This window comes from Mastomys coucha, unplaced genomic scaffold, assembly GCF_008632895.1.
Source record: "Mastomys coucha isolate ucsf_1 unplaced genomic scaffold, UCSF_Mcou_1 pScaffold19, whole genome shotgun sequence".
Taxonomy (NCBI): domain Eukaryota; kingdom Metazoa; phylum Chordata; class Mammalia; order Rodentia; family Muridae; genus Mastomys; species Mastomys coucha.
In genome coordinates, this window is record NW_022196901.1 from 6,155,392 (window position 1) to 6,183,079 (window position 27,688).

Here is a 27,688-nt window from a genome sequence, read left to right on the forward strand (position 1 = left end):
GAGATATCATTTGAAATATCCCCATAGTAAACCACTCTCCTGCCTATTGTTTATAACTAATGGTAGAAATCTGTCTATGTACATAAGATATGAAGTAAAACACAACTGGATCTTTTTGTTAGAGTTCAGATGAAATAACCATCACACAGCAGATAATTGAGTGATGAACCAGACATAAAACAGAATTCCCTAGTTCATTGGGCTTAATGATCATTGTAAATAACTATTGGTCACAATGTATGCTAAGGAATAAAAGCAAGAATATACTGAACTCAGATTTTCATATGTTATCTGCCTCATTTTAACACTTTATTTTTTTATTTTTTTTTAAGATTTACTTATTTATTTCATGTATGTGAGTATACTGTTGCTGTCTTCAGACACACCACAAGAGGGCATCAGATCCCATTACAGATGGTTGTGAGCCACCATGTGGTTGCTGGGAATTGAACTCAGGACAGAGCAGTCAGTGCTCTTAACAGCTGAGCCATCTCTCCAGTCCCCTTAGCACTTTATTTTTAAAAAACGTTCACTGGTTGGTTGTCACTTGGTATTTAGGGCACATTGCTTTAGAAGTTGAATCATTTACTTTAGGAGGGTGAGAATGCTTGGTATGGGTAGTGATGACCCAAGGTAATGTCCTCTTTAGTTTGGCAAATAAAAGCACTGTGCATCTTGGGTACCTAACTTTACAGGAGCCATTCAAGTTGGTGAGCTGTGGTATACTTACATGCCCCAGGGCCATGATGTGTGGGCATCTCCATTCAGGAACATGTTTACTGAGTTGACTGGCTTATCTGTTAGATATGTGCACACCACTCCAAGTCATTGTACTAAGTATACTAAGAATGTATTCAAGAACATGATAAAGAAGTCAGAGTCATCAGATTTTGAGGAAAACAACCCAAAAGATGTATCAAAGTGGAATAATTTTTATTCTATTTCTTCAGTATGTTGTGAAACATTCTGATGTGACAGAATTTTATATTTTAATTCATTTACTCTTTCCTTCCTTCCTTCCTTCCTTCCTTCCTTCCCCCTCCCTCCTTTCCTCCCTCCCTTCCTTTCTCTCTCTCTTTCTTTCTCTGTTTCTTCCTTCCTTTCTTCCTTCCTTCCTTCCTTCCTTCCTTCCTTCCTTCCTTCCTTCATTTTTTTTTCTTGTTTTTCAAGACAGAGGTTCTCTGTATAGCCCTGGCTGTCCTGGAACTCACTCTGTAGACCAGGTTACCCTCGAACTCAGAAATCTGCCTGCCTCTGCCTCCCAAGTGGTAGGATTAAAGGCATGCACCACCACTGCTCAGCTCATTTACTCATTTTCTATATATCTTTCCTTTCTTGCTATATATTCTATAGTATTAACTGAATGGGAAATACCCTTTATAACCATAGAGTTAGCAAAGCTTTTTTCTGTGTGATAAATGGACTTAGTACCAAATCTAGCTTTTACACGTAGGATTACCTAATCTCATTGCTCATCTTACCTATGGCCTCATTTATTTGTTTTAAAAGGAAATATTATATGTATGGAATGAACCTAAGTGGTGTATTAAAGGAATTACTTTGCCTGAAAAGAAGTTGTCAACCTGCGAAACAGTTGACTTTTGGCTGAAAGTGGGAGCTGGCGTGGGGGCGTTCACAGCCGTCTTGCTGGTGGCTTTAACCTGCTACTTTTGGAAAAAGAATCAAAAGTAAGTAACCTCATTAAATGATTTTAGAAGAACTGGAAAGTCTGTTTATACTGTGAGGATTTTTGACCTAATCATTGTATGTTGTCCATCCCCTCAGTGCCACAAGGCATTTCTGATAAGAAGGTTTAGGCAAGGCATTTGAAAAAATAGAGAGTAAAGGAGTCTTATTTTGATATATTAAAGGGAGCAGAACATTACTGACCACTGGATTAGTCATTTGTTCTAAAAATTAAAAACTTACTTTCTAAGTTACCCAGATAGGAGCAGGGCTGAGACTAGAAGGTGACATAATTTCTTTCCCTGAAGTAATCTGACTTCTTGTTCTAGCAGTTTTACTTACAAAGATGTTTTTAAACAAATAGACTGAACAAATGGGCAAATATCATAATTATTTATTCCAAGTCTCAAAGACTCTGGTGCCAAACGTTGAGTCCAGCCCTTGTGTGCATCTGTTACACGGCTAGACTCTTTGGAGAGGATTTAGAGCTTAGTGCAGTGTGGCAGATCTCTGTTCTAGTTTCTAGGAATAATTATAATATCCGAAGTCATAACTAAAGAGAAAAATCACAAGTGAAGTGGAGCTACAGTAACAAGCAACTCATCTGCTCAATAATCTCATCTTTATGATCTTGGTATCACAATACATTAAGGAAAGGCATTCTGACATCAAGGCTTTTCTTTATTTTATAAATATTCTATAAAATTGGATAGTAAGGTCAATGTAAAGTAAGTGGTAAAATTAGCTGTATTGAACTGATTCTCTGACATCCTGTGGAGTATTTTTATGTAGATAGTTAGTAAGTGAGAGCATTTAAAGCTACAGCCACAGATGAGACAAGTCTGCTGTTGGAGAAACTGTGCACGACTATGAGGACTATTTTAGAAGCTGGCTTAAGAATGTTTATAATAAATATGAACTTATTATAGCTATAAGTAGCTAGATCATTATTTACCTCTCTATTTATTTACCCCTGCTTAGGTTGGAATACAAATATTCTAAATTAGTAATGACGACTAACTCAAAGGAGTGTGAACTCCCTGCCGCAGACAGCTGTGCTATCATGGAAGGGGAAGATAATGAAGAGGATGTGGTATATTCCAACAAACAGTCACTACTAGGAAAACTTAAGTCTTTGGCCACAAAGGTGAGACCTGACTTTTAGCCTGGAGTTACTGAGCGTTTATACATCAGGGGCCATACACCATTCATGCAAGCTCTGCCATGTAGCGCCTATGTGCCTCACCAATATTTACGCAGTAGAAGTACTCTTAGGAAGTATATTAGATTAATAGCCGAATACCGTATTTATGAGTTAATAAAGTAGAAATGACCTGTACAGCCTCCATGAGAGTTCGAGAAGAAACTTTTCTACATTAAAATAATTCAATACTGAGTGACTCAATAGCTATTAAAAATCTTTTTGTTTTTTTCTTGAGAAACAGATTAAGTTGGGAAGGGGAGAGGATCTGGGAGGACATGGGGGAGGAGAAGAACACGATCAAAATATATACATTTAAAAATTGTTTTAAATATGATATTGTAGGTATTGAAGGGGGGTCTCTGGGAGGAGTTGGGGTACAAAAGGAAAACAATAATGTGATTTAATTCTATTTACTTAAAATACGTTTTTAAATGTTAACAAATTCAGATAAATTGAAATCCTGTGACTTTTCTCATTATAATACAATAAAACTTTAAAAAGTTGTTTTAAATAATAAAAAATATGACAAAATATTGAAATATTTTTAAAAATTGACCAAGAACTACAGGCAAGTAAGAAAAGCTGAGAACAGGAGAAATAGTCTTTCCCATGGAAGAGCTCAGCGATTAGTTATTAAGTACCAAATGATCAGCACTGAAAATGTACACATACAAATAACATATACAGACCAAAAAGTCTATATTTATGAATACAAATATGTATCTGTAACAACAATTAAAGAAAAAAAAGACATGAGTCTGAATGAGAGAGATTGTACATGGGTGGGTTTGGAGGGAGTAAAGGAGAAAGGGAAATTATATGACTATACTATGATCTCAAAAATAAAAATTAAAAGTATTGAGTTATCTTTGTATGCTGAAAGGTCAGTAGGTTCAAAAAAAAGTGAAAATAAGTAAATGATTCTATTTCTATATGATAAATATGTACACCATTATTTATATAATAAGCAATTAACAATAGCCTCTTTGGAGAAGTGGAATATAATGAGCATCTTTGAAGTAAAACATTTTAGTAATTCTCAAGTTTTCACAAAGATCATGTACCATTTTATAATCTTTAAAACAAAGTTTGGTTAATAAACTATCTCATATTTATCTATACCTTTGTGTTTATTTCACAATGAGTTTGTCTTTCTATAGAAAAATTCGATAACTGGGTAGATGTTCATGGTACCGTGCTAGATGTCATTATATTATTGGCTTTGTTGTGACAGCTATATACAAAGAGAAAGTGAAACTTCAAATAGTGTTTGAAATGACATTTCTCTGACATTCTTCACTATTGAGATAGGAGATAAGAAATGGCAGTTTACCCACTGAAAATAAAAGTAAATAGATTGGAAAATCAGGAAGAAAGTGCATTTCAAATGATTTGCAACAAGAGGGACAAGTGACAAACGATGACATCAGCTGGGATGATGGCCCAATAGTTAAAATAGTTGCAACGCAGGCATAAGGACCAGCATTTGCATCCCTGGAACACATATGGATGCCAGATGAGCGTGTTGGTCCACCCATAATTCAGCCTCAAAAGGTGGAGATAGGATCCCCCGAGCAAACTGCCTGGCAAGGTGAGCCATGTGTGTGAGCTCTGAGTTTGATAGAGTCCCTACCCCACTGAGTAAGATGGAAGAGCCAACAAGATAATGTCTGATATCAACCATTGACCTTGGTATGCACAAACATCTATACATGTAAACAGGCATGAGACCACAAACACAGGAAAAGAGAGAAAGAAAAAAGTATTTGTAGGCATGATCTAGTAACCATTTTCTTTCATTCTCCTAGTTTAGGCCCATAAATATCAGTAATCATGTAAGAAGAAAATGAATAGACTATATTTCTATGATGTGTTTTCTTTATTAACTTGGGATTTTCAGGAGAGTAGGCTCACCTTGAAATAACAAATATATAGCGATTGTCAAAAATTAACATTTTCTCCTATATGCTAGTGAACAAATGAGCCTTCTAGTTTCATGTATACTTTAAAGCAGAAAACCAAAGACAGTTTAGAATTTACAGAGATGTTCTGTGAAGAGCAACAGTAGCTGTAGTTGTTCCCAGTTCTCAGTTTTCACAGTCATGTGCAGAGGGAATGATAACACCCTTTGCATTCCTAAGCTTTGAGAATATGAATTTCATTCAGCATGAGCCGGAAGCATGTCTGTCCTTAGTTCTTCACCATATTGGATAGATAAGATGTGTGCCCACTGCTACAGAATGAGAAGCCGTTTTCAGGACAAGTGGGCATGCCTGAAATTTACTATAGAAGAGGAAAACACTTTAACCTTAAACACTTTAACCTATACAAACTTATTTTTCTATTTTTTTAATCATTTGATAGATTCATACATTTATAAAATAAAATTTTCATCTTCATTCCTCATTCTTGAAAAAATAGTATAAGACAAAAATAAATCAGTGTTTTTATCACAGAATTGCAGAAATGTAAGAACATAGAGCATCATCTCACAGTTATATGTGAACTGCTTTTCTCTATCATCTTGGCTTTTGATGAATTTTCCTTTTAGTACATTCCATCCATCATTCTGGTTGGTGTGACTGCCAGAGGCTGGGATGAAACCTTGTCCATTTTCTCTATACATCATTGAAATGAAGCCTGCGTCAATATTAAGCCGTGAGATGAGGCTAGTTTGCATCACTTAAGCGTAAGCCAATTCCAGACACACCTAGCCAAACGTAAACACATCATAAATCATTAGATTGTACTTTAAAGAAGTAAATGTCTTTCTCTTTGTCTGTGTTGACATTTCTACTCAGCTAGAGACTTTCCACTGACAGAGGATGCTTCTGCCATAAGATTCAAGTGGAGTAGCAACAAGAATTAACTCCCCTCCCCTCAAAAACCCCAACATAAAGACCTAATGTATTTCTTACTTTGTCTATACGGGCTTTGTGAACAGTGTGTGCACCTCAACTATAATTATCATTGTAATCTAAAATGTGTTAATTGATCAAGACAAAGTGAAATCAGATATATTAATGGTTGTACAGCTTTTCACTTTCCAGGGTCAATTATAGGATAATTATATTGCCTATACTAGTGTACAGAGAATGAGTTCATGTTAACTTAAGTGTTCTTAGACATGAGGCCATTGACTACCTAGTTAGAGGCAGAGACAAACTTATAACATCTTTACTAAATAAATAACTGCATAGGATGAGTTTGAATAATAAATAGGTTATTTGCTCATTTAGAAAGCTTCTTATATTTCTCTAGCAGTTATATGATATATTTTAGATGTTACCATAAAAATTGAAGACTTTTTAGTGATCCTTCCTAAAGCTAAAATCACTATGTTTTTAGGAGAAAAGGAAATTAACTTCTGGTTTCTAAACTATGGTCTTAGTGGTATGCTGGATGTCTTTGGAATTCATTATTAGTTACAGTTGTTGGATACTACAAGTAGGACCCACATCAGCCAGGAAACACAAGCTAATTGTGCCTACAAAGGAGCCTCTTTGATGGATAATAAAATTTAGGAGTGTTAGTCCATCCCAAATAACCATGTCCCTTCTTCTAAAAGGTAGTCGGTCAATTCAGCTTTTCTGTTTGTACCACAAATGGTTGGCATTTGTAGCCTTGTGAGATGGCTGAGTGACGGCCATGGGAATAGTGGTGTTGATTAGTATTGGGACAGGATCTGGGACTGTGTCCCACTGCACATGATGGATTTCTCAATAAGTCTGAAAGAAATGGCCAGAAAATTGTGAGTGGATCATGTAGTGGCTATGGCAAACCAGGAAGTCCTATAAAGTAATGGTACAGTTTGAGAGAGTCATACCTCGGCATTGTACATGTGTCCTTCCAAGTGCCCATCAGCTATGTTCTGCCCCTTCATTGTCAGCACACTGTTTCTGTAGCTAGATAGTCACTTATTTTTACTCATCCCCAGTTGCTACTCAGATTTGTTCTCTAGAACATTCAAGGGCAAGAGAGCCAGGGAACTTTACAAGGCTACAGAGATCCAATGTGTGCTATTACACAGAGATACAGTTTATAGTATATACAGCAAGAGAATATTATATACTCTTGATGTAGGGTCGTGACAATACAAGGCAAAGTTGCAGGTAGCATGTGTATGTTTTCTTACTTCCTGATTATTATCTGTAAAGTCATTGTAAGGTGACTCTTCATGTAAAACTGTACTTACTGACCAAAATCCTGTAAGAATATGTATGAGAGAGGTAAAGAGATAATAGGAAGCTTTTTTTTTTTTTTTTTGAGTTAGTTTCTGAGAATTAACTCAGTGTTTGATAATACCATATACTTTCCAATGGTAGGAAATGTGGAAGGCCTATTGATAACACCATTTCAGCCTACTGCTAGATGACTTTCTTGATTAAAAAATAGTGTACCATTATCTTAAATAGTCCCCAAATCCATAATCTTTATATACAGCAAAACTGGTGAAGCTACAATTAGCTTATCGGTGGTGAGGCACTACTAGTAGAAAAGAAAGAATCGAAGAGTAATGCCACCAAGTGTCTAAGAAAAAATTGACCAGCCATTGCCATAAATCCCATGCCTGACATTCTGTGGTAACCTCTGTACCAACAATATAGTTTTGGATCCTGTGAGATGGCTTAGCAGGTAGAGGTGCTTAAATGATGCTTATTGCTAATCTTAAAGACCCCTGTTCAGTCTCCAAAACCCATATGGTAAAAGGAGAGAACTGACTCCTGGAAGTTGTTCTCTGACTTCCATCCACATGCCAGGACACATGTATACACACTAGATAATAAATAAATAAATATGTATTTATGTATACACACATAATCTGCAGTCATTTACTGTGTCTATAGTGTCTATAGTCTATAGTGTCTATGGTGCTGTATCTGTACTGTTGGGTGGGGTGATGGATCAGTGTAGCCTTTGGGGATTATGCAGTTTTTAAGAGAAGCTTGAGTCCCTTTGGTATTTTCATCAGATGGGTTCTTGCTGTGGGCATCTCTCTAAGTGACATGTTTGATTTATTCAGAATCTAATATCTTTTTTTTTTCCCAGAGTTTATTGTCCTCAAGAAGAGTGTGTAGTCTTCCAAGTGTCAGTCAAAACAGATAATTTGCAAAAGCTCCTGAATGAGTTACACATATGCAAATCAGAGAGTAAACACCTGCAGTAGCCAGAGAGTACTGACAGGAACTAGAGACCATAGTACGCCAGCCTTGGCAGACACTAAAGTGTTGATGAGTGAAGAATCCCACTGACCCTGTGGGTTTCTTTTGCCCTATAGAGCACAATGAAGCAAGATGTTCCTCAAAGCCTTAAGGAAGGCTTACTTTCTGTCCCCATTGTCTCACCATAAATGGGACTGTCAAAGTGTAGAGTTGTAAGGTCAGCTTAGGCATGATAGTCAGTGTGAGTAGAGCATAGCAGCAAGCAGATAGGAGCTTTGAAAACAGTAGTGTCATATCTGACTCGTATGTCAAACAGATGAGAGTGTGACGCAGAAACACACTGTGGACAGGTACACTAGGGACGAGGCTCTACTGCACTGACAGAATCTGTAGTTGACAAAATCATCCACTACAGAAAAAATTCCTTCATAGGATTGTTGCAAGGATTGTGATGATGCACAGGGAGTACACTCTAAGTTTCTGGACAGCTTTTTTATTCACCTTTCATCCCCTTCCAACAATCCTTCCCCTACCCCCGTTCTCCTCTGAGTGGGTAGGGGTCCCTCTGGGGATCCCCCTACCTGGCATTTCAAGCCTCTGTTGGGATAGGTACATCCTCTTCCACTGAGACCAGACAAAGCAGCCCAGCTAGAACATATCCCACACACAGGCAACAGCTTTTGAGATATCCCCCATTCTAGTTGTTTGAGACCCATATGAAGACCAAGCTGCACATCTGCTACCTATTTGTGGGAAGGCCTCGGTGCAGCTTGTATATGTTCTTTGGTTGGTGGTTAAGTCTCTGAGAGCTGTAAGAGTCTAGCTTAGTTGACTCTCTTGGACTTCCCGTAGTGTTTCTATCTCTTTCAGGGCCAGCAATCCTCCCTCCTATTCTTCCATAAGAGTCCCCAAGCACCACCCACTGTTTGGGTATGGGTGTCTGCCTCTGTCTGAGTCAGCTGGTGGGTGGAGCCTCTCAGAAGACAGCCATACTAGACTCCTGTCTGCAAACATAGCAGAGTATCATTAATAGTGTCAGGGATTGATACTTACCCATGGGATGGGACTTAAGTTGGACTGGTTATTGGTTGGTTGGCCATTCTCTCAGTCTCTGTTCCATCCCCATGCTTGTGTTTCTTGTAGACAGGATAATTTTGGGTTGAATGTTTTGTGGGTGGGTTGTTGTCCCTATTGCTCCACTGGGTTCCAGCCTGGCTACAGGAAGTGGCTTCTTTAGGTTCCATATCCCTAATGCTGAGAGTCACAGCTAAGGTCACCCCATTAATTTTTGGGCACCTCCCATTTCAGGTTTCTGTCATGTCCTGGAGATGCCCCCTTCATCCCCCACCCCTGTCAGTTGTAAATTTCCATTCATTCTCATGGCCATCTGTCCATCCCTCCTGTTCCTCCCCACATCTAATCCTGAACCCTTTCTATTTTCCTCCCCATCCCTTCTCCCACCCAGTTCTCTCCCTCCACCTGCCTCTTATGACTATTTTGTTTTCCCTTCTGAGTGAGATTCAAGCTTCCTCTTTGTGCATTTCTTCTTGTTTAGCTTCTTTGGATCTGTAGATTATAGCATGACTATCCTATACTTTATGACTAATATCCACATACATACCATGCATGTTCTGGACAAGTTTTAGCATATTCTGTGTTAGTACCACTTCAGAAGAGTCTACTTGCTGTGGATCTTTCTTATATTTACTTTCTGTGCTTTCTGTCTGCTGGGATGTAGGCTGTTCTGCCATGGCTTCCTCATATGATCGACCAATTCCTCCAAAACTGTGAACCAAAATAATCCTTCCCTTGACCTAGATCTCTGAAGTCATTGGTCATAGTGGCATAAAGTGATTGACACAGCTTGGTAGAATCTAGTGTTTTGAAATCTAAGATGGCCAAGTAGGCAATGAGTCATGCTACATCTTCAAAATTCTAATTTGCCAGGTTTCAACCCATAAAATAAATGCTTTCTTCCTACCATGATAATGTTCAGTGTTAGTTAGTCTTGGGGCTATATCTGAAGCCAATGGCCTGAAGAGTAAGGGAGTCCTTCTGCCAGAGGAGAATAAATATGAGAGCAGTGTTCAGTAGCTGGCCTTTAAACCCTTATTCTACTTCCCACTGCAGGGCATGCTCCTTTTCATTATCAGGCAATAAAACACAGGGCCCCTTATGCTTTGAGGGTTTGTTCAACATGTTTGCTGCGAGCTTTAGTGAATCTTGAGCACTCATTTCCTGTCAATTCATGTTAATCAGCACCTGAAACTTGAATCATTCTGTATTTACCAAACCATATCTCCATCATTTTCATGTCTTCATTAGCAAAACACTGAAGAATTCTAATGGTTTTGAAACGTCGCTGTACTTTAGAGCCAACACGTTGGTCTACCATGGTCTCATATTCTTTAGCAGACTTGAGTTTCCCATGTTGGAGACAAAATACTGTCTTTTATCTATAGTAGGAACAAGAGCCAGAATTTTTTTGTTTGTTCAGTCTTTACATTGTGCAGGGGGTAAGGAACTAGAAGATGCTTGCACATACAGCACATTGTGAAGAATAACCCTTGTCTTGGGGAACCTGTCTTTTGTAATTTGCTCTATATGGGAAGCTTCTGTTTTGAACTTGTAGGCCTAGAATCAGAATTTACCTTTGTTCTGGAAGGAGATAACATCTCTATCATCCAAGGACTTGAGTTGTATTAACATATTTGAAAAGATTATTTGGAATGAAAGATAATCCATATATGTGACATATGGAAGCCAAGAGAGAAGGGCATCCCGTAATTTACTCAGCTTTCTCTCAAATGGAAAGTATTTTCCAAGGAAGGAAAATATTTTATATAGGTTCCAGGTGACATTTTTAAGGAAAAGTGATACTTAAGCCATGTTATAAAGAATGCCTGGAATTGCTCCGGACAAGAGTAAGTTAAAGCATTACGAAGACTGTTCAGTGTTCCCTCGTATTATAGTACACCCATACCCTCCTTATACTAGAGCCAGAACATGGAAAGACGGGAAAAGATTCTTAGACAGCGTCAGAGGGAATAAGATAGGTCAACAGAGGTACTCTTCCGTGACGAAGTTCAGAATGTGCATTTGTAACAATTCCAGTCAGAACATGGAAAGACGGGAAAAGATTCTTAGCGTCAGAGGGAATAAGATAGGTCAACAGAGGTACTCTTCCGTGACGAAGTTCAGAAGATGCATTTTTAATATAACAATTCCAGTCAGTGTGATCGTTTTGTCCACTTTTAAAAATTTATTGTTTTCAATAATTAACTTGACATACAAAGTAATGTGATTATTTTGACATTTTCACACACACGTTATACTTTTTGTTTCCCTCCCTTGCTACCCTCCCCTATCCCTTGCTCTTTCCCATCACTCATTAATAGCCCACCCCTTTTTATAGCACATGTACTCTATTAGTCTATCTTCCCCTCCCCCTCCCACCTTTTAAGCATCTACTCCTCCCATTTCATGGGCCCCTTTCTAGTTTTAACACCTACCCCCACCCACCCAGATAAACACGTACAAGAGAAAACATGCAGTTTTGTCCTTCCTAAACTGGCTTATTTCACTCAACATAATGATTTAGTGTTGTATCTGCTTTTCCTCCTACAAAGGCCATAATTTTACTTTTCTTCTTGGCTGAATAAAGTCCCATAATGTATATAATTACATTTTTTATCCCTTCATATATTTATGGACATCTAAGCTGGTTCCATTTCTTCTCTGTTGTCAGTAATACATTCATAAATACAAATATAGAAGTATCCTTGTAATAGGAGTTAGAGTCCTCTGAATATACAGCCAGGAGAGATATAGTTGGGATATATGACAATTCTGTAGTTGAGCCTTAGAAAAACCTGTCTATTAATTTCCATGAGGGCTTTACGAGTTCATACTCCTATCAGCAGTGTCTGAGGGTTCCTCTCTTCTTACATTTTTGCCAGAATTTGTTAGCATTTGTTATCCTGATGACAGCAATTCTGACCGGGTGAAATAAAATCTCAAAGGAGTTTTAATTTGTATTTTCCTGCTGAGTAAGAATGTTGAATACATTAAAAATATTTCTTGGATAGTTCTGTTTATTAACTTTAATCCTATTTATTAGTCTAATGATTTTTATGGTGTTTTATTTTTGAATTGCTTTATAGGTCCCAGGTATTCATATAGAAGTGCAAAGGACCCTGAATACCAAAATGATTCTAAGGAGAAAGACACTGATGAAATAACTGATATTAAATTATATAATGAAGTGATAATAACAAAAACTGTGTGGTACCGGCACAAAGACAAGCATGTAAAGTGATGGAATATTTAATAGATGACTTAGAAATAAGCCCACACAGTGACAGTCACCTAACTTTTGACAAAAGTTACAAAGCATGCATTGAAAAAGACACCCTCTTCAATGACAGGTTCTACGAACACTGAATATCCACATGTTGAACGATGAAGCTGGATTCCCATTCCTCATCCTGCACACACAAAAATCCAAATGGAACCCAGACCTTAATATAGAACTTGAAAATCTGAAACTGCAGGATGAAAATATACAAAAATACTCTTTAAGATACTAGCAAGGCAAAGGCAGAGGCAAGGACTTTTTGCAGAGGACTCCAGCAGCAGAGACAATAATCTCAAGAATTACTAAATAGGATCACATTAAATTAAAAAGCTCATACCACAAAGGAAATGGTTGCCATGGTGAAGAGACAGCCCTGGGTAGAATGGGAAAAACAAACTTTGTCAGCTCTGTCAGACTTTAGTTATTTAACTTTTTACACTTTGAAATGAAATTTGAACTATTGCAGAAAATATGAGATAATTATATGATACAAATCACTAACATACCACCTAAATTTTCTTACGTTTGCTTTGTTACATATCTGCTCATCTCTAAATTTTTATCAGTGTCTTCATATATTTTAAAGTAAGTTGTAGACTTCAGTATGCCTCACTTTTAAACACTTCAGAAATATAGTTTAAGGTTTCTTTAAGGCAGTGGTTCTCCACTTTCCTAATGCTGTGACCCTTTGATACAATTCCTTATGTTGTAGTGACCCCCAACCATAATGTTATTTCATTGCTACTTCATAACTGTAATTTTGCTACTGTTATGAATTATAACATGTCTAAGGAGTCATGACCCACAGGTTGAGAACACGACTATAGGCAATGTACATTCATGGTGAGCATACATGTGGCTGCCTGAATTGTGGAGAAGGTGTGTACTTCAAATTCTATGACAATCTAGCATGCTAGCTTCATCCTGAAAGTGACTGCTAGCCCTTTTGCATGGAATCAGGCATCTATCTCTCAGAGACAATTACTATAATGATCTTTTAAAGCACAGGTTAGTTTTGTATGTTTCAGAGTCTCACACAATCACATAACTCAGTGTGTCATATTTTGTGCAAATTTTTCTTTTACCCTGAAGGATATTTGTGAGAGAGCATACACACCATTTTAAACAGGAGTGGATTACTTTTTATTCACGAGTGGTGCAGTATTATATGGATACTACTTGCTAATGGACACCTATGATGGTTCCAGTGTTTGAAGAGAGCTACTGTGTACATCTAATCTTGTTTTATGTATACTTAAAAAATGGGTCTCTGTGATTCAAGCAAGGAAAGCTCAATATTTTTAAATTTCTTTGCTTTATCTTATATTCTGAAGGCCATAGCTTACTTGGTATGTTCCTAGTATATCCAGATGTTTGTTCATTTGCCTTGACTTCACTCAGCAACCAAGTCAAAGCTGCAATTAAGTTCTCGTGGGTTTAGAAAATTGTTTATTCTATAGTCATTTATAATATTAGATTTTTTTTTTGGTTTGGGGGAATGTGTTTATTATGTTTTTTAATCTTAAACATTGTGGAGACACATCCTGCATGTGTGCATAGTATTCAGTGTCAAAAGAACAAGAGAAGCATCTTCTAGCACATAGGAGAAGGACTGGAGTGGAAGGGTGTAGTAGGGTGGTAAGGAAAGGCTTCAGGAGCTTGTGTAAATTCTTGAGTCCTATGTTGCATCCTTGTAGGCAGGATCCTGATTTGTCTAATAGGCACTAGGTTTGAGAAATCAACATTCCCCAAATTCCAGTCTCCTGTTTTGTTTCTATAATGTGGTGTTTCACTGTATTTGTTTTAGAGGCAGAGTCTCTTGTTGCCCTTGATCCTTCTCCTGCCTGAGTCAAGTATTGGGCTTCAGCCATATAGCCATGCATCACCACACTCTACTCCCAGTTCATTTTCGTAACTACTCATTAACAACTTGCCTGATGTGATAGACTCGTCTCAAGTCTTGTTTTGGAAATTTAGAGAGGATGGCATCACTTCCAGCCATCAGGAAGCCTCACTCCATTAGTGGTCCTTCCTCTAAGCTATTCAATGTCTACTCTCTGTCATTTTCTCACATTACTTTTGTTTTTATCTGGGATCGATAGCTAGTTTCCGTAGTTCCCTCCCTCCCTCCTTTTCTGCCTCTTTCCTCTTACTCTCTCCTTCATCCTTCCCTTTCTTTTTTCCTTTTAAACTAAGGGAAGAATTCTAGGGCTCCTCATATGCTAGGTGAGTGCCCCATCACAATCTACACCTCAATCCATATTTTCTATTATAAATTAATTAATTAATTTCACGTGTCATAGTGTGTGTGTGTAGGTCAAAAGACAATTGTAGAGTTACTTTTCCTTCTTCCACTATAAGGTTTCTGGGGAGTGAACACAGGCTGTTTGGTTTGGTGCCAAGTCTTTTTTTTTCCTTATGGGCCATTTCGCCTAACCCTAACCTAATTTAACCTAACCCTAACTCTTTCTTTTTTAATCTTTCTATTCCATAAGGCATTAAGGATTTTTTATATATTTAATGAATAAAACATTCACAGACATTCAGCCTCCTATTTCTTTTTTGCCACATTAAAGACTCCTCTTTGGGCGTATTATATAAGCCAGTGTGAATTAAACATTTGATCTATTACCTTATATGACTTCTTTAACATTTTTAGTAGGTACATGCCCAAAACAATACCCTAAAACATATAAATTGACTTAACTCATTTTGCCTGTTTTCTTACTATCCAGCCTATGTGATCATATATGAATGTCTGCCAGTTCTGTTTTACCTACAATTAGTAAGTATGCCAAGCTCTCCAATCCAAGGTCAGATGTATCCTCAGGGAGAGTCTCCTTGACTTCTTTCTTCAAAAAAATAAAATAAAATAAAATCACAGCTACATCTTCTGATATGTGCTCAATCTTGTGTTTGCTTCTATTTTGGAGTTGTCTGTCTTATCACTTGGGCATCAAAATTATTCTTCAGGGTACATCGCCGTTTGTTATATTTTCCACTTTATTTTAAATGTAAAATCCTAATTGTAAGTGGCAGGCTCATAGGTTAAAGTAGTTTGGGGAACTTTTGTTTTGGCAAGCCCAATCCTAAAATGTTATTGGCATTTCAGTGAGCTGATTTTATTTTATGTTTTCCCCCTTAGGAAAAAGATGACCACTTTGAGTCTGTTCAGCTGAAATCCTCAAGATGCCCCAATATATGAAGAGACAATGCTGTGGCATTCAGGACCCCCATTAGGACTTGTCCTCACACCTGAAATGGCTGTGGTCTCACAAAGGAGGTGTGCCGACGGGAGGAGGAGGCAAAAATGCTGATTGCCTTATAACATGTCACATACTTTGTCAAACTACAGAAGACAGATGATGTGGGTCTCACTGAAGATGAAACTTAACTCAGGAAGAGATTGAGCTGTATATACACATAACTGAAACCCAAGTTTAAGCCCACCAATGCACTGCTGAGCATGCCATATGATTGCTGGGTAACTTTAATTCTTTATACTGTCTACATATGAAATATGTGTTAGAAGGCAGAAGTAAGCATATGCCTTGTGTTTCCACGTAGGTCTTGTTCTTGTACTTTGGGGAAGATTTGGAAAAAAAAAGTTATAATTATTTTTCTTTTTATTTCTCCAAGATTTGAAAACATCTTTTTTATTAAAATAATGAGCAATGAAAGACAATAAATTTTCATAAGGTATTTTTCTCTTAACTTCAGACGTCTAGGATATCAGTAATATTTTGTGAAGTTATTTAGTTGTGTTATCTAAGGTGATAATCACTTTTAACAATTCCTTCCTTGTTGGAACTAGTGTGAAAAATTTACCTAATTGTTTGAAGGAATCTCATGGGATGGGGTTGGAGGCAATAAAAGCCAAGAAGAAACCTCTACATTCCATTAATTTAAATAATCTGGCATTATCAGAAGTCAAAGGCTTAAAGCATTTTGAGTGTCATTAAAGAATAAAGAGCGCATGTGGGGCACCTTGTTTAGCAGACCCCTGCACAGTCATGAGGAGGGAGAGACAACTTGACCCTAAGCACAGAAAACTCTGCTTGTTCCGGTAACTGAAGTTCATCACAGTCTCTTCTGGCTTTCCCTCCACATCAGGCACTAGCCAGAGTGCTGGAGGCTTTGAGTTTTGTTTTGCTAGAAGACTTTGAGGATTATGAATTTCTCGAATATTTTATTTTTAAGCCAATAAGGAAGAAATTCAATTTTTGAAATGCATATACTTGTATTCATAGTAAGAATCTTCTTAGTAATGCATTGTTCCTGTTCAAAAGCAACCCAGAAACTTGTGACATTTCTCATGGTGGATTATGAGTATTCGTGTGACTTGGATATTATTTTTGAGAGAAGTTTGGAGGTGAATTGGGTCAAATTTGTGTAAACTTTTAGATCTGGGAATTAGAGTATCTTACTCATTATTGATATAAAATGGTCTGGTTTGTTTTCAATAAACCAATAATCTTTACAGATCTCAATCCACATATTTATAAAGATTTTTGATTGGCTGAAGGAGACAAAGCATATGGGTAAGGTTCTCATCATGGGTTTTACCTGAGATGTTTCAGTGCTTGTAATGTTTGATTTTGTGGGTGATGTAGTCTTTATTTTTGTGAAAAAATGGGAGAAAATGAATAAATGAATAATTGTGCTTGTTGACCAGTGGGTAAACCACTAGATCTTTTTGATACCACTAAAAGAATGGTTGAATGTGTGTGTATATGTGTGTGTGCATGTACATGTGTGTATGTGTGTATATGTTTGTATGTACCTACTACTAAATATAAAAATAGGTGATGTATTATTATTTGTCATAAGACTGAAGAGAATGTTACTTAGCATATTTTTTGCATTTAATTTCTTGAATATTTTGAATCATTTTGGCTTTGCTCATTTTTGTCCCAATATCAGAATATTGGCATGCCTTTCCCTATCATAATCAAAATTTAACCAGAAGAGTAGAAATACACTTGAAATACCACTCAGAGGAACTGGTGAAAATGTACAAACTGGACAGAGTCAGAAAGTGTCTTCTGTCACCTGCCACTCCTCTTCGCCCTCTGCTGTGCTCAACATTGTCCCATGTTCCAAGCCATAGGAATAACTGGGATTGGTTCCCAGGTACTTCTTTTTTCTCTTGTCACTGGACTAAAATCTCTGACATGTCAAAAATGCCTTAAATTTTAATGAACTCTCTGAAAATGCAGTTGATATTGAATAAGTTATTTCATTTTATTTCTAATTTTAGATAACAAATAGATTTCTTTTTGTCAGTTCAGTCTCATCTTTGGATTCCCATGGCTTGTCATTTTATTCTAAGAGCTGAAGAACTATGACAGAATATTATGAGGAGAATATACAGACCAATTTTAGCTATAAAATTCTGTTTGGTTTTATGTATGGCCTGTGACAAGCCCAGTGAAATGTTGAGAGCTATCATCAAATTATTCTGCTTCTATGACTTATTGACATTTGCTGTCCCCATCACTACCAGTGATAGAAAAATACATTATTTATTATTTTTTTCTAAAAGGCATACTTTGGAGCCTTAAATACTTCCTTAAGTCAACTGTTGTGTGTAATATCTCTTAGCACTGTGTCAAAACATATTTAAGTCATTTTTCTACTGAATGAGAACATGTCTTCTATGGATAAGTTATATTATGCTATTTAACGATGTTGAACAATTTGGTATATATTCACTTGATTTAAAATACTGAATTTTATTATTATTGACCTGACCTCTCTTTGGTTACTTATAATCATATCCTTCTTAGGATTAAACATATTTCATAGTACTTTTGAGTAGACTTTTGTCATTATTTTTCTCCCCTAAAATGATACAATGGTTTAAGTTAGTACAGTGGAAGAATTACTTGAGACCAGTTATTCATCATCTGGGTTCTCAGGTGCTGGGTAACAGTGGGTTTGCTTCTTTAAGTCCCATCTGGCCAAGTGTCATTTGATGTCTGTTGGTAACAGTGTTTCTCATGGCTCATGGTTATTTCTCATGGAAGGATAACATGTTTCTATTTGTCCCATAAAACCCAGTTGCTTGGTTAGTGTAAAATGTGCTGCTAATATTTATATTCTCATACGGATAGATAGATGTCTTCGGAGGATGAGATGCTGGCATACAAAATAGTGTAGATTCTTAAGATGTGGGACTAGAGAGGCTTCCACGTTTATTTACGTGTTCATGTACGGTGTACATCAGTGTTCACCCATTTACCAGGTCAATAGGAAATTTACAAGTTTCAATAGGAAACTGCAAATGGCATTGAGTTTTCCTTTAATGATTGTTAGTTCAGCAAACATTTTCAATTTCTTTGAACAAAACATCAATTAAGACCTTGGTTAGCTGGATTTTTCTTCATTGTAATAACTCCTGGGAGAGGCTTCTATTTAAAATACCTTATGAGTTTTGGCAAATGATTGGGTAATATTTCCTCCATGTCAGATAACTGATTTTAAAATTCTATTGGCTGCTTTCCAAATAAAAAGAGGAAACCAATAAGAATTATGTAAATCCAAGCCCGCTGTTGCAGTGAAAGATGGTTAATGGCTTCACTCATGACTGTGTGCCTTTGTCTCCAGGCTCTAGTTCAGGCCTCTCTCTTTGTGGCTTTTCACATTTCTCACAATGGGGAAGTGGATGATGCAGGTTCTAGCTGAGAGAACATGTGCACCCAAAGCCTGTAAAGACAGGGATTACCTTTCTCAGTCTTTCTTTACATCTGTCCTCTGTGTTGTCCAGAAGCCGGCTTGCCTCACAGTTTAAAAATAGTAACAGATTTCCTTCACCACGCTAAACTTGAGTAGGCAGGAAAATCTATTAATATTTAAGCTAGAGAAGGTGCAGAGTATAGTAACTATTCAGAAACACAAGGCAAGCAGTTATCTCACTTCTAAAAGTTTCTTTTATGAATAGGATCTATTATTTAGCTTGGGAATTCGTAAATTTAGAGAAGTTTTGCTGAGACAAATCAATCTGCTTTACATTCAGGAAGGATGAAATGTTGTTACTAATGTGGGGGAAAAGGCTTCCAAAACTATTTTTTTTAATGGCTTGCATAAAAATGATTTTATAACACCTATTTTCCATACATATGTTGAATGTTCATAAAAATTATTTCTAGGGATTATATGGTAGGTGGTGAAATTTCTAATTAAAAACAAGACTTGTAGCAAGGATGGAGAAAATGACAAGAGCTGCCTGTTACTGTATTTTTAGTGTTCTGACAGGGCATAGAATACAGTGAGTATAAAACCCAGCCTTCCAATTTACAGTTTTCTCATGATTTAGACATGACTTGATTGTCTTGCTTTAAGATCCATGATCAGCTTGACCGTGAGAGGCATCAGCTAAACCTCTGAAGAGCTGTCTGATATTGCCGTCCTCAGACTGTCACATTCCATCAGGGACTGAATTTATTTTCTCTCTCATCAGCTTGCTGAGCCCCTGTCCCGAGCAGATGCTCATTTAGAGCCTGCTTATTGGGCACTCTTGCCAAGTGCAGTCAGAGTGGAATTCGTTGTGCTATTTAGTGTCTTCTAATCTGTTACTCAAAAGACCTTAGCGCACTCCCTGAATTTCAGGTACTTACTTGAGTGTGAGAATTCAAGGAGTGCTCAGCACCATCAGCACCATCAGCACCATGGCTAGAACTAGATACCTTAGGTTGCTCATTCAAATGCAAATGCAAGCAGAAGCAGAGCAAATCTAGCTTCCTATTTCCTTTGAGGCCAATCTCCTTGGCCTTTATGCCCCTGTTCACTCTTTTTAGATTACTAAAAATTGTATTATTATGGCTTACTTACTTCAAATACTATCTCTCATGTATTTAATTCTACACTTTACTCCTTTCTCTATTGTTCTTGACTGCTTTTCAAATATTTTCTTGTGCATGCAAAGCAAACACCAATTGATTTATATCCACACCTCTAGTTTGTGCTTTTCAAATGCAGGAACTAGATGGACTTTATCTCATTTGTCTTTCTATTGTGGGCTATGTCCACATCCTAGTCCCTGAACCCTGAGAACACTATTTTATTTTAATAAAACAAAACAAAACAAACACTCAAAACAAAACAGCAACAATAACAAACTTCAAACAAATGGCCTATTAAGAATATGGAGGTGATAAGCATCCTGGGTTATCTAGGTCACTCTACACCTAATGACACATGACATTTTAAGAGACAAAAAAGACAGACACAGTAGTGAATATGATATGAAGACTGAACAGAGTTTGAAATGATGTGGCCACAGGCCAAGGAACTGTAACTACCAGGTGCTTGAAAAGGGATGGGTGGTTTCTTTGAATCTATAAGGCAGCCTGGTCCTTCTGACTCCTTCATTGTGACAGAATAACTTTCTGTTGTTTTAAGCCACATACATTGTAACATTTTCCCCCATCATCACAGGAAACAAATGTACCCTCTGCCCTGTATGTGACACAGGTTGTACAAATAGATGTGTTCTCAACATTTAACCCAACATTGATAAATTATTTGTGACTAAAAGTTTGATAGAAGCAGGGAAGTATTTAGTAAGATTCTTACCCATACTATTCATGCCTTATTTTGAGTTAATAAAATATTTAAAGTTAATGACAAATCTGTGTGCTGGTACATCATTCCTAGGACTTTGGAAAACTGTGGGAAGTAAGATCACCAGGATTTCTACTTCCCTATTCATCTATGAAGGGCAAAAGCAATTTCTCAGTGGGATTATTAGATGCTTTTCAGTTTCCTTTTGTCATTATGGTTGTTTAGAACATCAGAGCCATCAAATCTTTTCTGGTAGGTCATAACTCTCTATTCAGGGTATAGGAAAACCTTCGACCTTCGACTTGCCAGTTCTGGGTTGTCATAAAAATATTATATATATGTATATATATATATATTATTATGAGCTGGTCTTATGTTTATAGTATCACCCCTTGCCAATTTCTCATCCCTATGATCTGTAGAAAAGTGAAGTCCTACTCACAATGCTCTGCAGGGCTCGAATCTGATTCAGAATATGAAGTGTGAAGAAAAGCGCAGTTAGACAATTACTTCCAGCATTAACAAGAGAAGGGGACTTGATATATACATATTCAAATTACCTTGACTGATCCAGAAGGACAAACTGTTATCCACCATGCTCGAAACCTTTGAAGGTTTTATTCTGGTTATCTTTACATTAATACAGATGCATTTTATTTTTTACTGAGAAAAACGGTCTGTTACACATAATGTAACTTTAATATACAACGTAGAAACTCACCCTAAATTAGTTACAACAAGAACCTACAAAAGACTCCATAGGAAAAAGGTTACCTAATATTGCCACTGTATTTTTTTTTTTTGCTTGTTTTGTTTTTTGTTTTTTTGTTTTAGTAGACTGACCCTGTCAGACCCTGTCACCAGTGCTCAGCTCTGTAAACAATGGTTATTTCCATGTCCTGGGGGAGGGGCTGTTAATAGGGGCACTAAAATCGGCCTAGAAAGTTGTAGCACATCACTATATACCATACAGTCCTCAAAAATAATTTATTTTACTGTTTCTAAAAAAAAAAAAAGGTACTAGGCTTGTTGTTTTTGTTCTGTTTCCATGTTCTGGAGCAGCATGTGAGCACTTTGTCTAATAGCCTATAAACATGAGAACTGAACTGCGAATCACAATCACAGAGATGAGGTGGTGGAGTCCAGGACTTCCCTTCCGTTGCACACTGTCGGGACATATGTGCTTGCAGAGGCTGCAAAACAAAGTGGGACACAAGACTTAGTTAAGCAGGACACTTAGTTAATGTCATAAATATTCCCACACACTGGATTAAGATTAGGTTAAACCCCTGTTTTAATATGGCTTTGGAAAATGCTTATTGATTAATGTTGTAGTAGATACACTCTGCAAATATTTCTTCTCCTTAATTTGTATCCAGGATGTGACTCTATTCATGCCATGCCTTTTGGAAAGGGGATTTATTTAAAAGCGTATTTTTTTTCTGAAAGAAATCTCTTGTGGGCTAAAAATTAGACTTAATAATCTATAAAATGGTAAAAATACACTGAATAAAGTAAATGGCCCTATAATTTTCTTATAGGTGATGAAGTTATTTCCTGGGTCAATAACTGTAATTAGCTTTGTTCTTTGAACAGATGTGAATGGCCCCAGAAGTCTTGTGTGAATTCTACTGCCTCAGGAAACAGGTCTGACTTCAGTATGTGTGTTTTGTATGATCTCTGTGAGGACTCTGGCAATTGCAAATGCTGAGAGCTTTGGCTCCCTAACAACACTTGAAATGAAGACATTCCAAAGAGAAGGTGATTTTGTTATGACAATGGTGGTCACACTGTCATGGTTCCTGTGTAAGATAGTAATATATGTTCACTCTTTTTATAACACCCAGTTTTCTCAGATACATTTCTATTAATATCTTGTTACTAAAGTTTTTATTTGAGGTTTATTCACATAATATATTTATTTTGTCCCTGATGTCTTTTCATTGAATGAGGACATAAATGGGGGCCTTATTCTTTATTGGGATAAAACTATATTGTCAACAGAATAGGTTAAAGTGAACTTATGTCACCTTTAATGTCTCTCCATCTATACTAACATATATTCTCATGACTGGAACTGGGTCACCAGAACAAGCCTGGTTATCATGAAAGTATCTGCCTATTCCTTAAAGACATATGAGTTAATTTCCTGTCTGATAAGGAAGCAGTCACTGGATTTAGGGCACTGACATCTTGTAGCAGGTCTACAAGTAGCCAAGCTGGAGTTTTTCAACTCAGTTATTCAAATATGAAAACATATGTGAAGTCTATGAGCTGAAATGACTGGAGTCAGGTGATAAGCTAAATCTTTGGTAGAAGTAGTAAAAGTTAGTAAAGTAAAAGAAGATGTGAGTGAAGTTCAAAGCACAGACCACTGGAAGCAGAGGCAGCGCTCTAAGCCACTCATTTGTGAGCTTTCTGAGAACCTACTATCTAGCTATCTGCTGAGCATCTTCATGTAGGTACTTAATAGTCATTTCAAAATTGGTGTCCAAAGAACTCCTGATTTTTGTGTACCCTTTCTGCATTTAGCTCACCTCTGCTCAGTAAATGGTCTGTCTTCTAACCTACACCAGAAGTCTAAAATTCAAAATTCACACTGGATTTCTTTCTTTTATTTTATTTTTCCTGTCCCATGGTAACCTATATCATCAGGTCCTATTAGCTCTAACTTCATACTCAACTACTGCCACCTCTGCATTCCCACCTTGGGTAAGCAAGCCCTATTAATTAATTATCTGTGTCCAGAGTCTGACAGGCCTGGGAAAAACTGTTTCCATTTCGCCTAGTCATGTTTTCTACATGGCAACAAGACTATTCAGCTCTCCATCCCTGTGGTTCCATAGTCACAGACTCAACCAACCACAGACTGAGAATATTCAGGGGGAAAAGAGGCATCTGAGCATGTTTAGAATTTTTCTTGCTTTCCCCCATTAACACAATGCAATGCCTCTTTATAAACATCAACAGTGTAGATGGCTGTGATAAGAAATCTAGAGGTGGCGTGAAGTTCACTGGAGATGTGCATAGATTGTGTAAACGGATGTTATTTTCTAAAAGGCATGTGCATCTGTAGGTTATTCATGAGGTGGGTGTTCTGAAGCCAATTTCCTAGAGACTGAATCTGTAAGACTCTGGTGAGCCTCAGCTTACCAGGGACACCCTGAGTGAATGACGTGGAGCTGGGAATTGATGCAAAAAGCAAGAGGAATGTATTTATTGTTGCAACGAGTTTGGGGTCTTCCTATACCCGAAGGTGAAGTGGTAAACCTTCGCAGCTCATTCAGTGAGTTTTTATACAGTTTTCAGAGCAGCAGCCATTAGGCACAATGGGATTAGCAGAACAGTGTGACTTTTTTAAACTGGCTAGTCTTTAGGGAATGAGGTGACAAGGACTTCCATTGTCTGTAGGTGGCCAATGGTCAGTCAGTCCTGCAGAATGTGTCTACATACTCTGGGCCTCCCCCACCCACAGGTGGCCAATGGTTGGTTCCTACCCTGTGGTCTGAGGAATGTTAATTAGCTCCTCCCTTCTGGAGGGGTTCTCTTCCACGAGGGGAGGGGTCTGGTGGAATTTTCCAAAGTTCCTGAGCTGATCTCTTCAAGGCAGAGCTGCATTTTAAAATATTAGCCACTTATATAAATACTTCCAGTGGCTTCCTCTTGTGCTTTAACTTGAGTTTAGAAATCACAAATAATTGGATGGCACCTGCCTTTCTGAATTTTTTTATAAATCACACATATTTTTTCTTCTCTCTTTGCTTTGTTCTCCAAATAGCAATTATGTTTAACAAAACTTGTGCCTTTGCCATAGCTATGGCTTCTACCAGGAACATTCTCTCTGGTCATCACATGACTCCTTTGTGACACCTACATTTGGGATGTGATTTCCTTATAAATATGGCCATCAGCTAACTCAATCTAAAGTAGCTCTCTGTCATATCACTTAGTTTTAAAATTCAGACCTGCATAGTTGTTGCTTCTAGACACCTCCTCTCCAACTTCCCCAAGCCCCTTCTCCCTCTCTTCTTCACTAATGATCAGAAAATGCATAGGAGCCCCGCTTGTTTCATTATTAATGATCAAAATATTCTATGAAGAGACCTTCTGTAAATATTCCCAGAGAGATAATAAAAATCATTTCTAAGAATGAAGAGGTCTAAGAATGAAGTGGATGTTTTAGGAAGGAGGTGGCACACTTGGGAGGTCTACAGGGAGCCTTGTTAGGACAGATAACTTTTCTGCTTCTCATGTAGCACTGAGGTAAGATACCAGTTACTCTGGCAAAGAGCGGGGGTTGAAGCTGAGAACTCCTGATACCAGGCCGGCCTGCTGCTTCCAATGTTTTGACCATTTATTTTTTAATCTTTGCTAGGATCAAATTTTATTATATCTTTGCAGGTATTTCAGAGATTGAAGAGGAAATGACAGATCATGGGGGTAAGTCCCAAAGGTCTGATATGCCAACACCTTTGTCTTGTTTACCTAGTCTCAGGTCCTCTCTATCTATACTTTTTTTGAGGCCATTTCATAAAGTTGTTCTGACATTCCCAGCCTGCTGTGGAACGTGATGGAACTCTTCTCTCTGAATACATACTTATATCAGTTTTGCCTCCTGCATTCCAATCTCACCAATTGGTTGCAATTGACTATACAGGAACTGCAGTGGCTACAAAGATAGGAGGCTGCACAGCTTCAAATATCTTCTACTCTGTACTTGTGGACGTCACCATGGAAGTCCACAGAGCATGCTAAGTATGACTCTGCTCCATAGGGATATTAATGGGAACAAACTCTGCCAGAATGCTTTAAACTCTGAAGATGAAAATACAAATTCAAGATTGCCTTACAAAATAACAATAGCTAAGATTCTCTTAACACTCTTTCTGAAGGAATTTCCTCCAGCCCTTGTTTAGTGCATTGAAGGTATCTCCACTTTGTCTCCTTCTGCTTTTCTTTTACTGTTTTTCTTTAGCTTTGGCCATTGCATTTTATTATGTAAACAAACAAACAAACAAAACCAACAAAAACCTTCACTTTTTGCATATACTGCTGAATATAGTAGGAAAATTTATTATGAGTTTACCATCTCAATTACTTTGCGTTTATAAATATTTTACATGTGCTTCCCATATTAGCCCATCTGTTATTTCCCAGGATAGTAAAATACATGGAAAAGCAAAATGCTATCTGTGTGTGTGTGTGTGTTCTTGTAATGAGACTTGCTATTATTCTGAAGAACTCATGAGGTTTTTAATTGTGTAAGTTTAGCCCATTTTCTTAAGTGTGGCTTAGCGGATTTCTAGAATTTTTTTTTTTCCTGCAAGAAACAATAAGCATGCAAGCTTCTTGGAGGTTTTCTGCAGACTTGGGCCGAACGGCAGCTGTTGGCTGTTCGAGGCTACAGTGGTACTTCTTGTACTCAAAGTGAACAGTGAAAATAGCTGGAAGAGACCTTGTATGTTCCGCCCTTGATCACAAATGGACAATTTACACTCATCCAAAAACACATTTTACTTCATAGACATCGGGCAGCATTGATCAGAGCAGCCATGTGGCAACCTTGTCTCCTGACATGAAATCCTACGTCCTCCCACCAGTCACTCATAGGCTGGGCAGGCCTGGAGAAAATGATGACTCTTTCACATAACTGGGCTGCTGATCAATGATGAATAGATCATTCTGGATGCCAAGCCTGCTACTTAACTGACTAGGAGACTGGCTTTGGGGAATCAAAGTCTTAACTCTTTAGTGTATCATATTTGGAAGGAAATATACATCTCAGCAGAACAAACATCCCTGTTTGCCCCATACTTTCAGTTTTCCTGTTCCTAGTGACCTCAAATAATTTTTCTAGGATATCTGCTTGTTTATGTGTTTATTAAATAGTTATGGGATGCAGTATCCATTGGCTGTATGCCTCTCCATCGTCCTCCTTTGTCCTTAAATCTGTTTTCTTACTCATTCTTTCAGTGTTCCCCATCTCCTGTAAGAAGTTCATTTGGTGATCAAGATGTGCTGCGAGACAGAAGTATCGCAGGCTTGCTGTTATGGAGTTTTTCAAGGGGAAGGCAGAGTGTCCATTGTTAAGACATTGTGGGTCATTCTGGACTGATTCTCAGGAAGTATTTACTTTTGCTGTTTCGAATAGTGATCTAAAAAACTATTAAGATCAAACAAGGTGCAAATTAAAGATATAGTTTCCAAATGGGATTTTTAATTCTACAAAAGCTAAAACCTCTTCATTTTGAGAGATGAGTCAGGGAGAGGAAAGATAGGTTGTGTACATTTTTTTGTTACTTGTGATACAATTTAATTCCCTATGACCTGAGATTGCACCTTTTTTTTTTTTTTTTTTTTTGGTTTTTTTGAGACAGGGTTTCTCTGTGTAGCCCTGGCTGTCCTGGAACTCACTCTGTAGACCAGGCTGGCCATGAACTCAGAAATCCATCTGCCTCTGCCTCCCAAGTGCTGGTATTAAAGGCGTGTGCCACCACCACCCTCACTCCATTGTTATCTGATGATACAGTTTTTAGTTATATCCTTTAACTGTTTCCCCCTCCAGAAGTATGGAAGAGAGTATCTAACTAAACATCTAATTAATGAAAAGACACCTTAACTCTACTTTTCTTTTTAAACTAATTCTTATCCACCTTTAAGTTGCCTAGCACTGTTTCCTTCCTCCCCTCCCTCCCTCCCTCCCTCCCTCCCTCC

At 37.6% G+C, this 27,688-nt stretch overlaps 2 protein-coding genes across 5 annotated transcripts in view; one reads left to right on the forward strand and one right to left on the reverse strand.

Annotated features, from left to right (window-relative positions):
* Kiaa1324l (KIAA1324 like) overlaps nucleotides 1–18,219 on the forward strand; it is a 204,476-nt gene extending 186,257 nt beyond the window's left edge. For all 4 annotated transcript variants that reach the window (XM_031380008.1, XM_031380011.1, XM_031380010.1 and 1 more), the window contains 3 exons: nucleotides 1,510–1,688; nucleotides 2,668–2,833; nucleotides 15,555–18,219. In XM_031380008.1, coding sequence (XP_031235868.1) covers nucleotides 1,510–1,688; nucleotides 2,668–2,833; nucleotides 15,555–15,614 — 405 coding nt within the window. In that variant the 3' untranslated portion in view covers nucleotides 15,615–18,219. The remainder of the gene's footprint in view (nucleotides 1–1,509; nucleotides 1,689–2,667; nucleotides 2,834–15,554) is intronic.
* Nucleotides 11,292–27,688, reverse strand: part of Grm3 (glutamate metabotropic receptor 3) — a 254,178-nt gene continuing 237,781 nt past the window's right edge. The window contains exon 6 of the mRNA XM_031380013.1: nucleotides 11,292–22,167. Coding sequence (XP_031235873.1) covers nucleotides 22,094–22,167 — 74 coding nt within the window. The 3' untranslated portion in view covers nucleotides 11,292–22,093. The remainder of the gene's footprint in view (nucleotides 22,168–27,688) is intronic.